General features: G+C 46.5%; 1 protein-coding gene across 5 annotated transcripts in view; it reads right to left on the minus strand.

Annotated features, from left to right (window-relative positions):
* Positions 1–215: 215 nt before the first annotated feature.
* The window catches only part of wdr62 (WD repeat domain 62), a 29,848-nt gene continuing 13,781 nt past the window's right edge, over positions 216–16,282 (minus strand). For 2 of the 5 annotated variants that reach the window (XM_046073678.1, XM_046073677.1), the window contains exons 19-36: positions 15,251–15,364; positions 15,003–15,100; positions 12,999–13,051; positions 12,729–12,909; positions 10,675–10,727; positions 10,340–10,591; positions 7,396–7,457; positions 7,157–7,314; positions 6,877–6,990; positions 5,986–6,097; positions 5,795–5,873; positions 5,316–5,379; positions 3,881–4,003; positions 3,297–3,564; positions 2,930–3,189; positions 2,704–2,790; positions 2,485–2,585; positions 216–649 (exon numbers count right to left, since the gene is read on the minus strand). In XM_046073678.1, coding sequence (XP_045929634.1) covers positions 422–649; positions 2,485–2,585; positions 2,704–2,790; positions 2,930–3,189; positions 3,297–3,564; positions 3,881–4,003; positions 5,316–5,379; positions 5,795–5,873; positions 5,986–6,097; positions 6,877–6,990; positions 7,157–7,314; positions 7,396–7,457; positions 10,340–10,591; positions 10,675–10,727; positions 12,729–12,909; positions 12,999–13,051; positions 15,003–15,100; positions 15,251–15,364 — 2,407 coding nt within the window. In that variant the 3' untranslated portion in view covers positions 216–421. The remainder of the gene's footprint in view (positions 650–2,484; positions 2,586–2,703; positions 2,791–2,929; positions 3,190–3,296; positions 3,565–3,880; positions 4,004–5,315; positions 5,380–5,794; positions 5,874–5,985; positions 6,098–6,876; positions 6,991–7,156; positions 7,315–7,395; positions 7,458–10,339; positions 10,592–10,674; positions 10,728–12,728; positions 12,910–12,998; positions 13,052–15,002; positions 15,101–15,250; positions 15,365–16,282) is intronic. The other 3 variants (XM_046073680.1, XM_046073679.1, XM_046073682.1) reach the window with 3 other exon arrangements.

The raw sequence follows: 16,282 nt of genomic DNA on the forward strand, positions 1-16,282 counted from the left end.
ATAAGATTTAAATTTTTGTCCCGAGTTAAAATTAACAACTAACCTGATCATCTACCATAGTCCAAACATAATAACGTAATATTTTGTGTAAACATCTGCTAAGAGCGATCATTAGATCCTTTATAAATAAGATTTTATGACCTTCGTCTCTATGTACCTGAAAATAAAAACATTTAAAACCCTGGAATAAAAAATTTAAAAAATTAAAACTCTGAGACACTTTAAACATTTATTAAACACGCGAAGCCACAGTTTATGTACAAACAGTGATTTAAAAAACAAAAACATTTTGCTGCCATTAAAAAAAACATAAAGTGCGTAATTAATACTGATGTGTTTAAAATCAAAGTCACAGATGTTAAAGTGAACTTTGTCCTCTTTCAGCCTCCGTACTAAAAGGCAGCAGAGCGACTGGTGCCGTTCAGATGCGGTTCAGTTTGTTCTGGGTCATCTGAACCAGCAGCTCAGAGTATTTCTCCAGCAGAGACGTCGTCCCGTCGTCCTGCAGTCCACCAGAGAGGGCGCCGCTGCCCCGCCCGTCTCCGGCCGGCAGCACCTTCCGCAGCTCAGAGTGAACGACATCAAACGTCTCCTGCAGGACGGATGACATCTGAAGACGCGGCTCCGAACCGCCGGCCGACTCGCTGAGCTGCAGGAGAGACACGAAACATCTAGATCACAACAGTGTTAGGACGAGAACATCAAGACGAGAAGACGAGAACAAAAGTCCTGATAGTTCAAGAAGCTACGGGATCCAAGCTGCAACACACACAAGCTTGAGTGCTGTGTTTCTGAAAGTTATCTCAAGCTTTTAGGTTATAGAAATAGGGTTGGGTATCAAGTACCAAACTTCCAAGACCCATGGACTCATTAAGACCCGTGCGTTTTTATCCTGCTTCTCGGTTCCGAACTTCCTGCACATCTCAGCTCCTGACTGAACTGCAGTGAGCATTTTAGTCCTTCAAAGTGTCTCTCATGATGGAAACGACAAAATTAGAAAAAGAAATTCTTAATTTCGCGAAAAAGTTTTTACGCCGCTTAAGGTGTTTTTTGCCTTTGTCAACAAAAAAGAGTAAATGTGCTAAACGGGAGATGGAAACACTTTTTCTGAATAAGTTCTGACGTAGCGAACTTGTAACTCACGACTGATCAGCTGTTTCTGCTGTCGGCTTCTCGCCCGGTTGTGCAGAGTTCTGCACGCCTGTTGAGAATTTCCCGCAGCTCGCGGCCGGTAACGCTCATTTGTGCTGAGAAAAGAGGTGGATGCAGATCTGGGCAGGAAGCCTTCATCAGCTGTCCTGCTGAATGATGCGTTCACCTCTTAAAGGTCCTTCTCAGATCCTTTAACAGGTTCTCACCGCATGTTGCTGCTGAATCTCAGTGAACGCTGCTTCTGCTGAGTGTGAAGAAATATTAACTCTAAACGTTCATAAAATAAATACTTTGATTCGTTTATCACCGTTGATGAACCCCACAGAGGATATTACAGTGTTTAAAGCGTTATCTGGAGGTGCAAGCAGAACTCTGCAGAACACCGGATATTCCCATAATGCTCGGAGACGTGGCTGGCAGCAACTTCCCGCTTGAAACACATTCCTGAGGACCTCTCTGTTTTTCTCAGATCAGTGGCCCTCAGGTTCCTGCGACTGGTTTTGTTTCTGGTTTGGAACCCAGACGTCTTGTTTATTACAGCCATGTGTAACGTCAACTGCTGACGTGACTACGCTCGCCAAACCAGCTGATGGAAACGCACATATGTCATTTTCTTTTTTGTGACATTTCAAAAGTACGATTAAAATTCGCAAGACAATTGGATGGAAACATTGCTATCGGTAACCAGAAGCTGCCGAGTATAACAGGTTCCTGTTTCAGTGGTGTGTTCACAATCATCCCTCTCACACTCTGAATTAGCCGGCATGTAGCTTTAGCAAAGCTGTTCTTAAAACCTCACCATCTCTGGTCACTTTTCTGGACAGAATTTTAAAATTGTTATTTAATTATTCTTCCTTTGGAGCCCAAAACTCTAAATAATACATTTGGCATCTGAACTAGTGTTAAAATAGCCGTTAGTGGAAGATTGAAACGCTCACTTGGCTAATTGTCTTAATGAATGTTTTATAATTATTTGTGATGTCGTCTTTTTCAGCTGTGTTTTCAGGTCTTCTCTTGCTTGTTTACCAGTTTTACATACTTGGTGTATACTTTGGGCTATTTCTGTGGCTATCGTCCGGGATGATGGAGGAAATTGGCATAATTATCTAGTTTCTTTCTGTCTGAATGCTGTTGGTTTATGTCTATAATGGTAAAGGGATTCCTGGGTGGCAGAGGGATGGATGATGTTTGTTAGCTGTTTTTGAATTTCGATTTTACTGTGCAAGAAACTGTCGTTTCCCGTGTGTCTCTTCTATGACTGAAAGCAGAGTCATCTGTCAGCTGGCGGATTCAAAAGAACGGAAAAAACAATCAGACAGACAGGAAGTCCACCTGTTGGTAGAGCAGCACGGCTCGTCTCGCTGTCTGTCTCAGCTCGTTGGCGACCTGCTGGCACTGCTGCAGACTGACCGACTCCTCAACACCACCTGAACCTGCAACAACAAACATCCTGATGAGTTATATCTCCTCAGAGGCTGAACGAGTTCATCCTGAGGGCGGCGGTTAAACTGCACAGGAACCGATCGGTACGAGCTGACAGATGGACGTTACCTGTCTGAACGGGGCGGAGGGTTTCTGACAGGGGAGAAGAGGAAGAGGTGGGCGGGTCAAAGAACACCTCAGCTCCCAAAGACGGGTCTGATGAACAAAAACAGAAGACGGATGGAAGGTCGTCATCTCAGCAAGGTCGACAAAACAGCAAAAAAAAATTTAAAAATAATTTTAAAATATTGTCAAAGCAACATTTAGAGATGTTGCTTCTGTCTGTATCGCCTACCTAGATCACTCTGGATTCTGGTCTCAGATCCTCCTGAACCTTCCTCCTGTCTGTTGGCGGCGCAGGTGATGTCACACGTGGAGGGCGTGGCTCTGGGTGTGATGGAGGGGGTGGGGCTGAGGATGAGCGTTTGGTTTAGATTCGTCAGCGTCTCCTCGACGCTGCTCACGCTCAACCCCCTGACTTCGCCCAGTGACCTCACCTCAGTGGGCGTGGCCAAGCTCATGTGATGCTGAAACTCCTGGGAGGACAGAGCGTCACTGTCGGAAGCAAAGAGAGCGAGAGACGGCGTGAATATCTGTAAATTAAATGTTAAATACAAAAAACTAACAGGAAAAAGTGGGCCGGCAGTCGGACCAGGCGTCACCTGCTGGTCTGGTCCTGATGGGGCTCAGTTTTGGTGCTGTGCAGGTCCAGACCAGCAGACAGCAGGGGGGCAGGAGGCTGGAGGTCTGAGGAGCAAGACACATTCTTCTTCTTCTCCTCATCCTCGTCCTCGGTTGAGGTGGGAGTGTCTTGGCTCAATTTGGCCCTGGAGCTGGCGGTGGTTCCCAGGTATCCGAGCCGAGGGCCGCCATGCTGGACTGCAGACGCAAGGCTGCTGTTGTGGGCCAACAGAGTCCTGGAGGTGACGTCTGATTGGCCGAAGAAGCAGAAGGTCAGAAACTTAAAACTGACGACGGATTAGAAGAGAAACTCAGGTAAAGACGGAAAGGAGAGTGATCTTTAAAGCAGACTAGCTGATGAAGTTCGAGTTCTGTTCAGACGGGATAACGTTTCAGGTGAGGGATCTTATCGATCAGCCTCACAGATTTAGGACCAGATCCGATATGAAGCAGAATCCCACACCGTCGGGGTGAAGTGACAGAAGAAGGTGCACCTTCGACCTTGTGAGTTTGACACCAGACAGAAAACACCCAGGTGTCCACACACACACACAGACTCACACACCTCGCAGCGCTTCTCTGCACTGGACGACCACCATGGTGTGACGTCTGCGTAGTGGGCGGCGAGGGGACTGATGGGAAGTCGTGCAGGAAGATTTATGACGACGGACTGACTGGCTGCATCTCACTGTGATCACACATACACACTTTTTACATATTTTTCTACCTGACACCGCCCACTACATAGGTTTTCAAGTGTTGATGCACATGCGATGTCAATCCACGTACAACAACTACGTGGGCGGAAATACGTACCGGTCGCAGTCGTTGACGGCGCAGTGTGTCCATACGTATGTTTAAGATTCATTTTTATTGTCATGATGCAGAGTACGGAGACAGTCTAGTTCCAATTTCAGTTAGAGGGGAAGGGACACTGATTAAATAATTATTTAGCTTCTAAGTCAAGGATAAAATATTACGTTAGTATATTAGAAAACAATCCAGTTCAGTAGAAATGCTTAAAACAAAGTAATGCCTCCTATCAGTGACATCAGAGTTCACTGCTGTGATGGAAAAACTGCTTAACTTCATTCACTGGCGCCTCACGCACATCTCCAATCTAAATACAAAAAAATTAAAAACAAACTAAATAAAAACTGAACCCTTCTGAAACCACAAAGAAGCTGTGTGTTCAGAGTGACTCGTTTAGAGGAACTTCAGCAGTAAACTTGTAAACGTTATCTGATCTAAAAACGTGCTCAGAGTTTCCTGCTGAGTCACAACTGATGTGAAGCAGAAGTTAAACCAGTCCGGCTGCTCTGACCGCTTTCTCACCAGGCCTGGGCGGTATCACGCTGTTAGGGTAAACCAAGCCGGAACCTCCGGGGGTTTAAGTGCTTCAAACGACCAGCAGGGGGCGACTCCACCGGCTGCAGTCTGTGAGAAAATGTTTCTACTTGTCAGCTGATTTATTCCCTCAGTAAACACTTTCCTGATGAGTTTCTGGTCTCAGTCGCTAGTTTCAAGTCTTTTTCAACACAGCATGATGTTCATTTAGTAAATTATGGTCCCGTTTAGAGGAACAGAGACCAGGAAGCAGGGGAGGCTTTAGGGCGGAGCTACATGGCGGCCTGTCAATCAGGATAGAGGCGACTCGTATCCGCTGCTCTGTGTACATTTAACCAGCGCCGCTGAAGAAGCTTATCGGGAGTCGGCTGCTCATTTTTCCGGTACGTAAATTTTTTTTTAAAGCTGGTTGTTGCTAGCCAAAATTAGCATCCCAGCTAATATCACAACTAGCAGGAATAACAGATGCACCACGATAACCAAGCTAGCTAGCGCCACCAAATATGGTCACGTCTGGTTGAAAAATATCAACATGGCAGCCTCCAAACTGCCCATCTCGAGGCTTCAAAACGGCAGTCCACAAACCAACGGACGACATCGCGGCGGCTGTTTCGCCTTCTCTGTGGTTGTAAAATCAGAAACAGGTGACTCACCTCCACCGTTGTTGTTCTCTTTCGACTCAGATGAGGTGACGTCGTTGCTCGACTCAGAGCTCACCTGAAAACAAACATTCAGTCGCTGATTGTCCCTGATGAAACCAAATGTCAAATGCACATGCGCGTGTTATCGGGTAAATCAGGACACGGTTTTTGTATCGGTCAACAGATAATCAGTCACAATAAAAGCATCATTATTAAGTTGGCAGATTGTTGCTTCTGAGCAGACGGTTGTTCTTTACTCCAGCTCGTATCTGTGGTCAAGGACTGTGATGCTTTACGAGGCGTCGACTACTAAATTTCTGGTATCGTGACATTCCTACCGCGCACGCTACGCTCACACATGACTTTTACCAACACATTATTGAGGGATGCTAAATCTCCAAAACCCCAGAAAATATGTAAAATATGTAGATGTGATTATTTGTCGACGTCGCACAACCGTGTTTCAGAGCGTGTTTCAGGCGTGTTTGTACCGATGTGTTCCCGACGTTGCTCTCCTCTGAAATCCTGGTTGGGATCGAGACAGGAGGCGGAGCTCGGCTCGGCCACGCCCTAAAACACAGCAGGAGCCAAATGTAAGACAACGACCACCAGTTAAACTCTAAACTGAAAACTCATCAACCCTGCGGCCCAGAGAGTCCCTGAGGATTGTGGGTAGACTGACCTGATTCTTTCCTGGAATCGAGACAGGAAGCGGGTCGAGATGCTGAGCCGAGAGTTCAGGAAGGGTTTTTCCTCCGGAGGCTGCAGATTCCTCAGGTCTGTGTCAAACTTCTCTGAAATGACAAAGGTCAGAAACACCTCAGCGAGGAGACAGGAGGAGGAGGCAGGAGCGAGGAGACAGGAGGAGGAGGCAGCAGCGAGGAGACATGAGGAGGAGACGGCAGCGAGGAGGCGGCAGCAGCGAGGAGACGGCAGCGAGGAGACGGCAGCAGCGAGGAGACGGCAGCGAGGAGACAGGAAGGAGGAGGCAGCAGCGAGGAGACATGAGGAGGCAGCAGCGAGGAGACATGAGGAGGAGACATGAGGGAGGAGACAGGAAGGAGGAGGCAGCAGCGAGGAGACGGCAGCAGCGAGGAGACGGCAGCGAGGAGACGGCAGCGAGGAGACAGGAAGGAGGAGGCAGCAGCGAGGAGACATGAGGAGGAGGCAGCAGCGAGGAGGCAGCAGCGAGGAGACATGAGGAGGAGACAGCAGCGAGGAGACATGAGGAGGAGGCAGCAGCGAGGAGACATGAGGAGGAGACAGCAGCGAGGAGACAGGAGCGAGGAGGCATGAGGAGGAGACAGCAGCGAGGAGACAGCAGCGAGGAGACAGGAGCGAGGAGGCATGAGGAGGAGACAGCAGCGAGGAGGCATGAGGAGGAGACAGCAGCGAGGAGACATGAGGAGGAGACAGCAGCGAGGAGACATGAGGAGGAGGCAGCAGCGAGGAGACATGAGGAGGAGGCAGCAGCGAGGAGACATGAGGAGGAGACAGCAGCGAGGAGACATGAGGAGGAGACAGCAGCGAGGAGACATGAGGAGGAGACAGGAGCGTGAACATGTGTTGGTACCGTCGTTCAGGCTGGAGGCCAGCGTATCGAAGTGGTTCTTCAGAGAGTTTCTGTCCTCGTCGTCCTCGAGACACAAACTGCCCACAGAGCTGCCCTGACTGAGAGAGTCTGTGTCTGATGGAGGAGAGATGGCGTCACACATGCTGATAACGAGCACTTTGCATAGTGAAACACACACACGGCACGTAGGAACAACTCAAACGTGAACGCAGCTGCGAGTCTTCTCGGGATCAATAAAGTTTCCTAATCTGATATGTGTGGATATAAACTGGTCTCTGACCGGCGTCGTGCTGCTGCTCCAGACTTCCCGCCAAGTCTTCGCAGTAGGCGGAGTCCGGACTCAGCTGAGTGCTCCACACCGGCTCTGCTCCCTGACCTTTGACCTCGAGCTGGCTCAGAGACCGCCGGGGTTCCGCCACAGCCTCAACATCGAACTCCCTGCAAACGCACGGAAACAAATGCGATTCAGCTGCGTCTCACGGGAAGTGTGGGAATATATTCGCGCGTGCCGACCCTCACCTGTCCGTGGTCGCGTTGTTAGTGTTGTAGGTGCTCCCGTCCTCACCCGGATCCTGCAGCACCTGAACATCACACACAGTCGGAGACAGTCATGCATCCGTTCACATGCGCTTCTCCTCCCATGAAAACATTCATTCTCCCCAGTTCATTTCTTCTACATATTATTAAACAGAACGTACAGCAGCTCCTCCTTGTAGACATTAGATTAATTAAACAGCAGCGTTTCCTGTGGGTCACATAGACGATATGTTTTAGTCATCGTAGCAGATTATAACTACTGCATGACAAATTATATATATAATTATTATATTATTATTATAGCAATGACATTAGATTTGATATATGGGTCATTTTTATACCTTCTGTTTTTCTGGCCCCCACAGTACACCGTTTACTTTAATGTTCATTAGTTAAGATATTTTAAACATTTTTTCTGCAGTTTTATTTGACTCTTATTCATCAAAACCTTGATATATTTTGTTGTACTTTTGCTCAAAGTACTATTTATATCCATATCGGTCGGGCTCTAGAGAACAGTACCCATCCACACTACAGACGCTCTGCATTAAATACAAGTTCTTTACGAATTAAATCATTTTAGTAGCAACAGGTGGCGGCTGTGCAAGCGGACCGTTTAGCCCCAACGCTGTTGTTCATTTGTCATTTTGTGTGCTTCTACCACGATAACAGCTCTCTGTGAGCCGGTTTTGTTCCACTCTCTGCACATGCAGCATGTCAGAGTGTTTTGCCTGCCTGATTTCGCCGACTTGTTCCTGCCGTGGTTAAGTAGGCTACGTAGCTAAACTGTTAACTTTTCTGTGTATTTTAAAAGGTGTTTTATTTTGAAAATCGTGCTACATCACAGTTTTGATGGTGTCTCAAGTTGAAATGCTCCGTGACATGTTTTATTTACTTTCACAGGGAATATTGAACTTTTGAATCTGCAAATGTATTTTTGTTTGCAAACGAAATCGAAACAGTCGCAGATTAACTTTATGTCCACAGACTAATCGTTGCGGTTGCATTTCAAACGAGCTGCACCTGGACAGAGATGTGGCTAACGATGGCAGAAGGTCAGTAAATAGTGGAGGGTTAGTAAATGATCTTAACTCTCTGTAGTTTACAGGCTCCTGCACTCTGCATGTTGAAGCGTCCGAAGGCTGTGACACGTAGCGTCTAAAGCACATTAAGTTAATTTACGATACAGACAGAAGACAAGCTTACAAATTCTTGTAGTTAACCTTTAAAGGTTCAGTGTGTAATATTTCTGAGTGTTAGTTATTGAGAACCATTTTATTTGGTTCAAAAATAAGGTTGACGCCAGAGCTCAGAATTTCTGTGGGCGGTGCCCAGATTGAAGTTAAGACTTGTGTTAAATATTTAGGCTGTGATTTACATTGTTCTTTGAGTGGAGAAAGTATGGGTGAAAAAGTGTTAATAAAGAAACTTTAAAAATGTTAGCAAATGCTTTAATTTAGCCAAACTTCAATTATGCCTGTACTGCATCGAACAGCAGCACCACCAAGAGGATAGAAGTAAAGAAAAGCACAGAATAAATTAGTCAGGTTGATTTTAAACCTCAATAAAAAAGGACTCACGCTGGCTCTTCTTAAGAATCTAAAATGCCTGACATTCGAAAACAAGGTGAGGCAGCTGAAACTGAGATTAACACCAAAGACTTTTGCATAAGAATGAGCTAAGGTGTTTTAAAGATTATTTTAAGCTTATTAGGAACTCTCACAGCTACTCAACTAGAGGCAGCGCCACAGATTAGTACCTTGTAGATTTAATGGAGATAAGAAGTTAATAATAATTACAATAAACCATCAAAAGGTAGATTATAATGCACCTGAATATCTTTTACTACACCTGGAACACAAGTGTAAATCTGATGAAAAGAAACATGATATACAACAGTTATTACACAATCTTTCAAAACTATAGCAGGCGAATGTCCGTGTTTTGGCCATATTTACTGTTTATATGTTCACTTTTATTGGGAGTTTTCTTCAACATTATTTCTCTCCACACAACCACGTTCCAAATATCATAAAGCTTCCAAAACATTGAAATATTGATAAAAACAGTCAGTATTCAGGCCGCAGCTTGAGAAAAGAACATCCTCGGCCAAATAGATTGATATCCTGCACGTCTGTGTAGCTCCTGCACCAGACGGTCTTTGTTGACGCAAACAACCGCTGTTTTTGGACAGAAAACAGCTAGAACAGCGAAAATCAATTACCTGCCCGATATCGATCCGTTACCAAGAGGTTCATTAAATACCATTTTTTAAATACATCTACCTAAAGAACCCTCATTTCTTGACTGGCCACTCTCTGCGGTCTCAGAAGAGACACCTTTTGTGCTGTTGTCAGCCACCGTAGCTGTCCTACGCTCTTTGAAAGGTGAGGGGGGCAGTGGGAGACTGGACAGATGGTTGCAATTCACAACCCTCACCACTAGATGCCACAAGATCTCACACACTGAACCTTTAAATTAAATAGCTGAGACCTCTGAAACACTTTTCTGTTCATCAAGACCACACCCACACTTCTATGTTTTCATTTTAAAACAGAGATTTGACTGTGACGGCGGGAAACAGACCGGGAGTCGCCGCAAAGTAAATAAGGCGACTCAGTGCACAGTGTGCAAGTGTTATTTACACAGTACAAATATTCGAATAAAAAACTCTGTCAGCAGCATCGTGTTTCTGTAGATAAGAGCCGATCAGGAAGCCAAACGTGAGCGTCTACGTCTTTGTTTTCACCTGCCAGCACTAACACGCTACCCCGGAGTTTAAAACCAAAACGGGGTCAACAGCGTTTTTCAAACTTCAACGTTTGAGGTGTTTGGATTCACCGTTTTAGTCTGGACGGCAGGAAACGACGCAGTGTGGATGGAGCCTCAGTTTAACTTTCAGTTTGTGTCATATCACTGAGCTCACCTCCTTCTTCTCCTCCTCTCCATCTTCATCCTCGTCCTCCTCGTCCTCCTCCTCCCCTCCCAGCAGACTCTCCAGACTCTGAGGGTGGAAGTCTTCGTCCTCTTCCTCCTCCTCCTCCTCCTGACTCTTGGTGGGACTCGGGGAGCTGATGGCGCAGATGCTCAGAGGGTTCGGCTGCTCCGCCCACCGACTTCGTACCTGACGAGGCTCGGCGTCTGATTGGACGCCAGAGGAGGCTCCGCCCTGACCCTGCTGAACACACCAACACGCTGGAGGAAAATTCATCTGTGAAGTGATCAGTAATGAAGTGAATTCAACAGCAGACATGAACTGACCAGTTTTCTGAACCACATGGGCAGTTTTCCGTTGGTCTGAAGCAGCGGAGCGTCTGAAACAACAAGATTCAAACACAGTTTTTTGTGGAGTTAGTTTCTGTATCTGAGTTGAGGGTAGAGGCACAGGTGGAAATCAGAGGGTGGGTAAGTCCCCATATTAAAGCAGACCTATTATACTGCTTTTCCAGTCCTATATTGTAGTTCTGTGACTCCTGTAGTTCAAAAAAATAATTCTCTGTCTTATACTGGTTCTTCATGTAGGCCTTCATTTCAGCCTCTGTCTGAAACAAGCTGTAGATGCTCCTGTCTCTTTAAGGCCCCCCCTCTCAAAGCCCACTGTCTTCTGATTGGCCAAGACCTGAAACATGTTACCAGGCTGTTGTTGTTGCTGGGCGGAACAGGCAGACTGAGCGTTGCTGTGCTGTTGCTATGGGAGCACATGACCATATATGGAACAGCGGCTCCGTCTGGGTATTACGGAGCCTTTGGTAGAAAAAGCAGTTGAAAATGTTCAGAACAGGAGGAAATCTGAGGTTTATTCTCACAGGGATTTCTTTTAAATACTTTAACCTCATTATTTGAAGCTTTGGCCACGTTTAACATGAACATCCAACATTATAACATTGTAGATAAGTCATAAAATGTGGAAAAGCATAACTGGTCTCCTTTAAGGCGATTTGGTAACATCACGGTCTCCATGCTGCACTAATACAAGGGTGATTTATTTCCCACAATACAAACAGGTTTTAAGGTGAAATTGACTTTGTAACAGTAACGGTTCTTAGATGCTTCGCGATGCGGACGCGCATGATTCTGACTCGATTAACATATGTCAAAAAAAACACAAACAATTTCTTTGTTATTAAATCGATTATTTAAATGTTAATTGATAACGTAATGTTGACAAAACGTAAAAAGTGCGTGTACATAACAGAGAGACCAGCGTTCCCCCTGTATTCAGCACAGCACCGCTGAGGAATGAATAACCTCCCTACTAAAACTTCACACGATCATTAATATCAATGCGCAAGGGATGACTTTACTTGCACACTGTGCAAGCAAGTGCGAACGCTTTGCGAGCTCTCTGCGTATCCTGTGTGTGAGGCCGAGCGAATGAGAGAGAGCGAGCGGCAAAACATGACAGTGAAAGTTAGCGGAGAAAAAATATTAGCAGTAAGTTTCAGCCTGGCAGTAAACGTGCAGTGTAGGTCACTGTGTGTCCGTTAATAAAAGTCTGTAGTTTCTCAAACTGCTTGAAAAGTAAAGGCGGTTGGCGCGAGCTGACATCTCCCCTGCACAGCACGTTTTATAGCTGTTATGTAACGTTGGCTAAATTAGTAACGAAGTAATACTGAGTATTACACCGAGTGGCACTCTGACAGCTCTCCGTGTGTTGCTATGTTTGTGCAGGTGTGTGTCTTTCCGACCTGTGTGTAAACATAATAACAGAGTGAAAACATTGAGTTTCCCCTCGTAGGATTAAATAAAGTATATCTTAATCTTACTGAAGTAAATTAGCACGCAAACTAGTCCTTTTAAGCTAATTAGGAGATGTTTCTTTTGGATGTGCAAATGAAATGCTTAGTAATTATCCAGGAATCCTGTGTAGAAAAAAAACGATGGATGTCGATGCATCGATAATCGTTTATAAAAATGGTAAACAGAAATAAACTATATTCAATGGATCAGTGCTGAGGATGATTTAGAGTTTGAACGTCTGATAGCTGCTCTGCAGCTGAAACTACTGTATCTCTTCCCAGAAGGCAGCAGGGTGAACAGGCTGCGGCTGGGTTAGTAGTAAGGCTCGCCTCTATGTACACATATCCTGTACATATATACACACAAGTTCATTTGTGGCTGCATTATTTGTTTCCGTCAAAAACTGCTCGAGAATTTTTACATTTATTGTCCCCCCCGACTGTTAGATGAACTTTCCGCCCGTGGATAGAGGGTGTTGGTTCCTGCGTTCTGTGTGTTTTTTTGAGCTGGATGAACAAAACTGTCTCGCCTTCCTCCCTGAGGTGATCTGACCCGACCCCAGTCCGCCTCCTCACCGTGAGCAGAGTCCAGTCTGGCTGGAGTCCCGAGGTCAGCCTCCTCCTCCTGAGTGTTGGTGGGACTCGGGGAGATGATGGAGGAGATGCTCAGAGGGTTCGGCTGCTCCGCCCACCGACTTCGTACCTGACGAGGCTCGGCGTCTGATTGGACGCCAGAGGAGGCTCCGCCCTGACCCTGCTGAACACACAAACAGAAACACACTGGAGGAAAATCCATCTGTAAAGTGATCAGTAATGAAGTGAATGCAACAGCAGACATGAACTGACCAGTTTTCTGAACCACATGGGCAGTTTTCCGTTGGTCTGAAGCAGCGGAGCGTCTGAAACAACAACAATAACAAGACTGAAACTGTATTCAGGTGGAGGAACATTAAAGATCCGCTGTACCTCTGTAGTCCACAGGGAAAAAAGAAAGCTCAGAGCAACACTGGAGGCATCGATCAATCATTATAGATTGAAACAGCAGGAGATTTTGGCCGGAGACCTGTTGTCTCTTCTTGTTTCAAGCTCTCTAATACAGGGATCAAACTTTCTATTTCGATCCATTATCCACTGAGTATGCAAAGGAAACACGGTTAATTAATCGTAAAGGATCTGCTACACCGAGTGTTTCCGTTGCACAAAACGAAAACGCGAGCGGCGCACCGGTGCACAGTGTTGTGCTGACCAGACTCTACTGCACACTGGCTAAACCAAGGCAGAGGGACCAAACTGTGAAGCTTCTTGGGCTGCAGCTAACGATGATTTTTCAAAGCTTCTATAGATTATTTTAATGATTCATCGATGCGTCGTTTAAGAAGTACTTTTGCTTGGCGACGGCGACACTTTAAGCTGGTGCACCGCTCGTGTAACTTTGTTTTTTTAATATTATAGAAATATAATTGTTCATGTAATTAAATATAAAAAAATTTTACTTAAGTCAATTACTAGTGTTGTGAAATTAATTAATGCATAATAATCGTGACACCGTGATTATTTCTCTGACAATAATCGTACCAACAAAATCTGTAATCGTTGCATCCCTAGTGGAAACCAGCAAGTTTTTTGGGATCCACAACCTACCGAGCAGAACATAAACGTAAATACGACGCCTTGTTTTCCAGCAGTCGCCGGCCTTTCATGCAGCCGTGTGCCTTAGCTGCTCGTCAAAGTCACTTTTTGTGACCAATCAGGGACATTAAAGGTTTGAGGCACTACAGCAAACTTTAGAAATAAAAAAATCAGAGACTATAAGTAGAACATTTTTCCCCACAAAAATTAAACTGCTGTTATTATATTATAGACTACTAATGGTAGCCTGTAACATAATCTGAAATTATAACGAATACACAAACATTAGCACGAATCCAACCTTAACCACAGTGGTGTAGGCTAATGTCAGAAAATGGGTTTATTAGTGAAACAGCTCTAAAAGTGTAATATGTATATATATTATTATACTAACATTATACTTTCTATTTAATGTTATAATATTTATTAATACACTCATTTATACCTTTACTCCTTCAGATTGTGGATATATTTTGTTTATCAAAAGGTCAGAAATAACAAGAAAATGGATACATAAGTTGACTCATTGCCTTTACTGAACGCGTACTGATCATGTTTACTGTCGGGCGAAGTCACCCCCCAAAGAGCCAGGAAAAACCCTGCGTTTATTAACTTCTGAAAACCGAATGGGTTCCCAACGATTATATATTCAAGTCCGGCCCTAAAAACACACAGGCGTCACTCTGATAAACGGTTCAGTCAGTCACATAGAGTCAATAACACTGTGACACCAAAACATCCACTTACCTGCAAATTTACATCTTTAAAAATAAATCTGTTTATTATTAATTACTATTTTGGCACAATTGAGCCCGTTCACAACTATTTCTCACCGACTTCGCTCGTTCCTCCCAATGGCCTGTATTCAACCTACCTCATCGGACAATAAAAATCATTATACTATATTTTAAATACTTGTGGCGTAAAAAGGCGAGCAGCCCAGGGGATTTGAGAGGATATTGATCGGCTTCCTGCTTGGCAGGCATAGTAGTCCGACTCCTACCTGTCTGAAATTTTGATTCCAAGGACAGACTCACCCCCTGATTTACTAAGACCGGCGAAAAACCAGGTAGATTTCAAAATACAGAGTAACTTAAAACTAACTCCTTGTATGTGCACAATTGGCCAATAAAGCTCATTTAAAACAAGAAACAAAGACAGACCGCGTTCTCTGGTGTGCGAGGCGAGCAGATTAAAACTGGGCAATAGCGTCCTCCTCACCCTGAGCGGAGTCCGGTCTGTCTGGGGTCCTGAGGTCCGCCTCCTCTTCGTCCATCTGAGGCAGCTGAGAGGAGGGTACGGTGATGAAGGTCTCCCTCCTGAAACAACAACATGACGGGTTTCAGTTTGACCACAGAAACAAACCTCAGCAGAACAACTGAACACCGATCCAGCACACATGCTTTCAGTAAAAAGCTCTCGTCCTATCAGAACACCTTCCTCCCGCAGCTCTTCAACATGTAACTCACCGGATGTTTTGCTGTTTGCGGCTGCAGGTTTCAGGTGCGGTGGGCCGTTTGAGGCCACGCCTCTTCCTCATGGTGCTGGTCATCTGAGAGTCCAACCTCCACACAAACACACAACTACACACACAAAATTAAAAACATCAAATGATGAAATTAATTTTAAACCCGTCTCCCGCGACACCAGTCGAGTCTCGCCCGTCTCCCGCGAAAACACTCGGGTCTCGCCCGTCTCCCGCGACAACACTCGGGTCTCGCCGTCTCCCGCGACACCAGTCGAGTCTCGCCTGTCTCCCGCGAAAACACTCGGGTCTCGCCTGTCTCCCGCGAAAACACTCGGGTCTCGCCTGTCTCCCGCGACACCAGTCGGGTCTCGCCCGTCTCCCGCGACAACACTCGGGTCTCGCCGTCTCCCCCACCCGTCTCCCGCGACACCAGTCGAGTCTCACCGTCTCCCGCGACAACACTCGGGGTCTCGCCGTCTCCCCCACCCGTCTCCCGCGACACCAGTCGAGTCTCGCGTCTCCCGCGACACCACTCGAGTCTCCCCCGTCTCCCCCACCCGTCGGGTCTCGCCGTCTCCCCCACCCGTCTCCCACAACACCAGTCGAGTCTCGCCCGTCTCCCCCGACACCACTCGAGTCTCGCCGTCGTCCCCACCCGTCTCCCGCGACACCAGTCGAGTCTCGCCCTTCGTCCCCCCCCGACACCACTCGGGTCTCGCCCGTCTCCCCACCCGTCTCCCGCGACACCACTCAAGTCTCGCCCGTCTCCCCCGACACCAGTCGAGTCTCGCCCGTCGTCCCCACCCGTCTCCCCACCCGACACCACTCGGGTCTCGCCCGTCTCCCCACCCGACACCACTCGGGTCTCGCCCGGCACCAGTCGAGTCTCGCCCGTCTCCCGCAACACCAGTCGAGTCTCGCCCGTCTCCCCCGACACCAGTCGAGTCTCGCCCTTCGTCCCCACCCGTCTCCCGCGACACCAGTCGAGTCTCGCCCTTCGTCCCCACCCGACACCACTCGGGTCTCGCCCGTC

Source organism: Micropterus dolomieu, linkage group LG17, assembly GCF_021292245.1.
Source record: "Micropterus dolomieu isolate WLL.071019.BEF.003 ecotype Adirondacks linkage group LG17, ASM2129224v1, whole genome shotgun sequence".
Lineage (NCBI taxonomy): Eukaryota > Metazoa > Chordata > Actinopteri > Centrarchiformes > Centrarchidae > Micropterus > Micropterus dolomieu.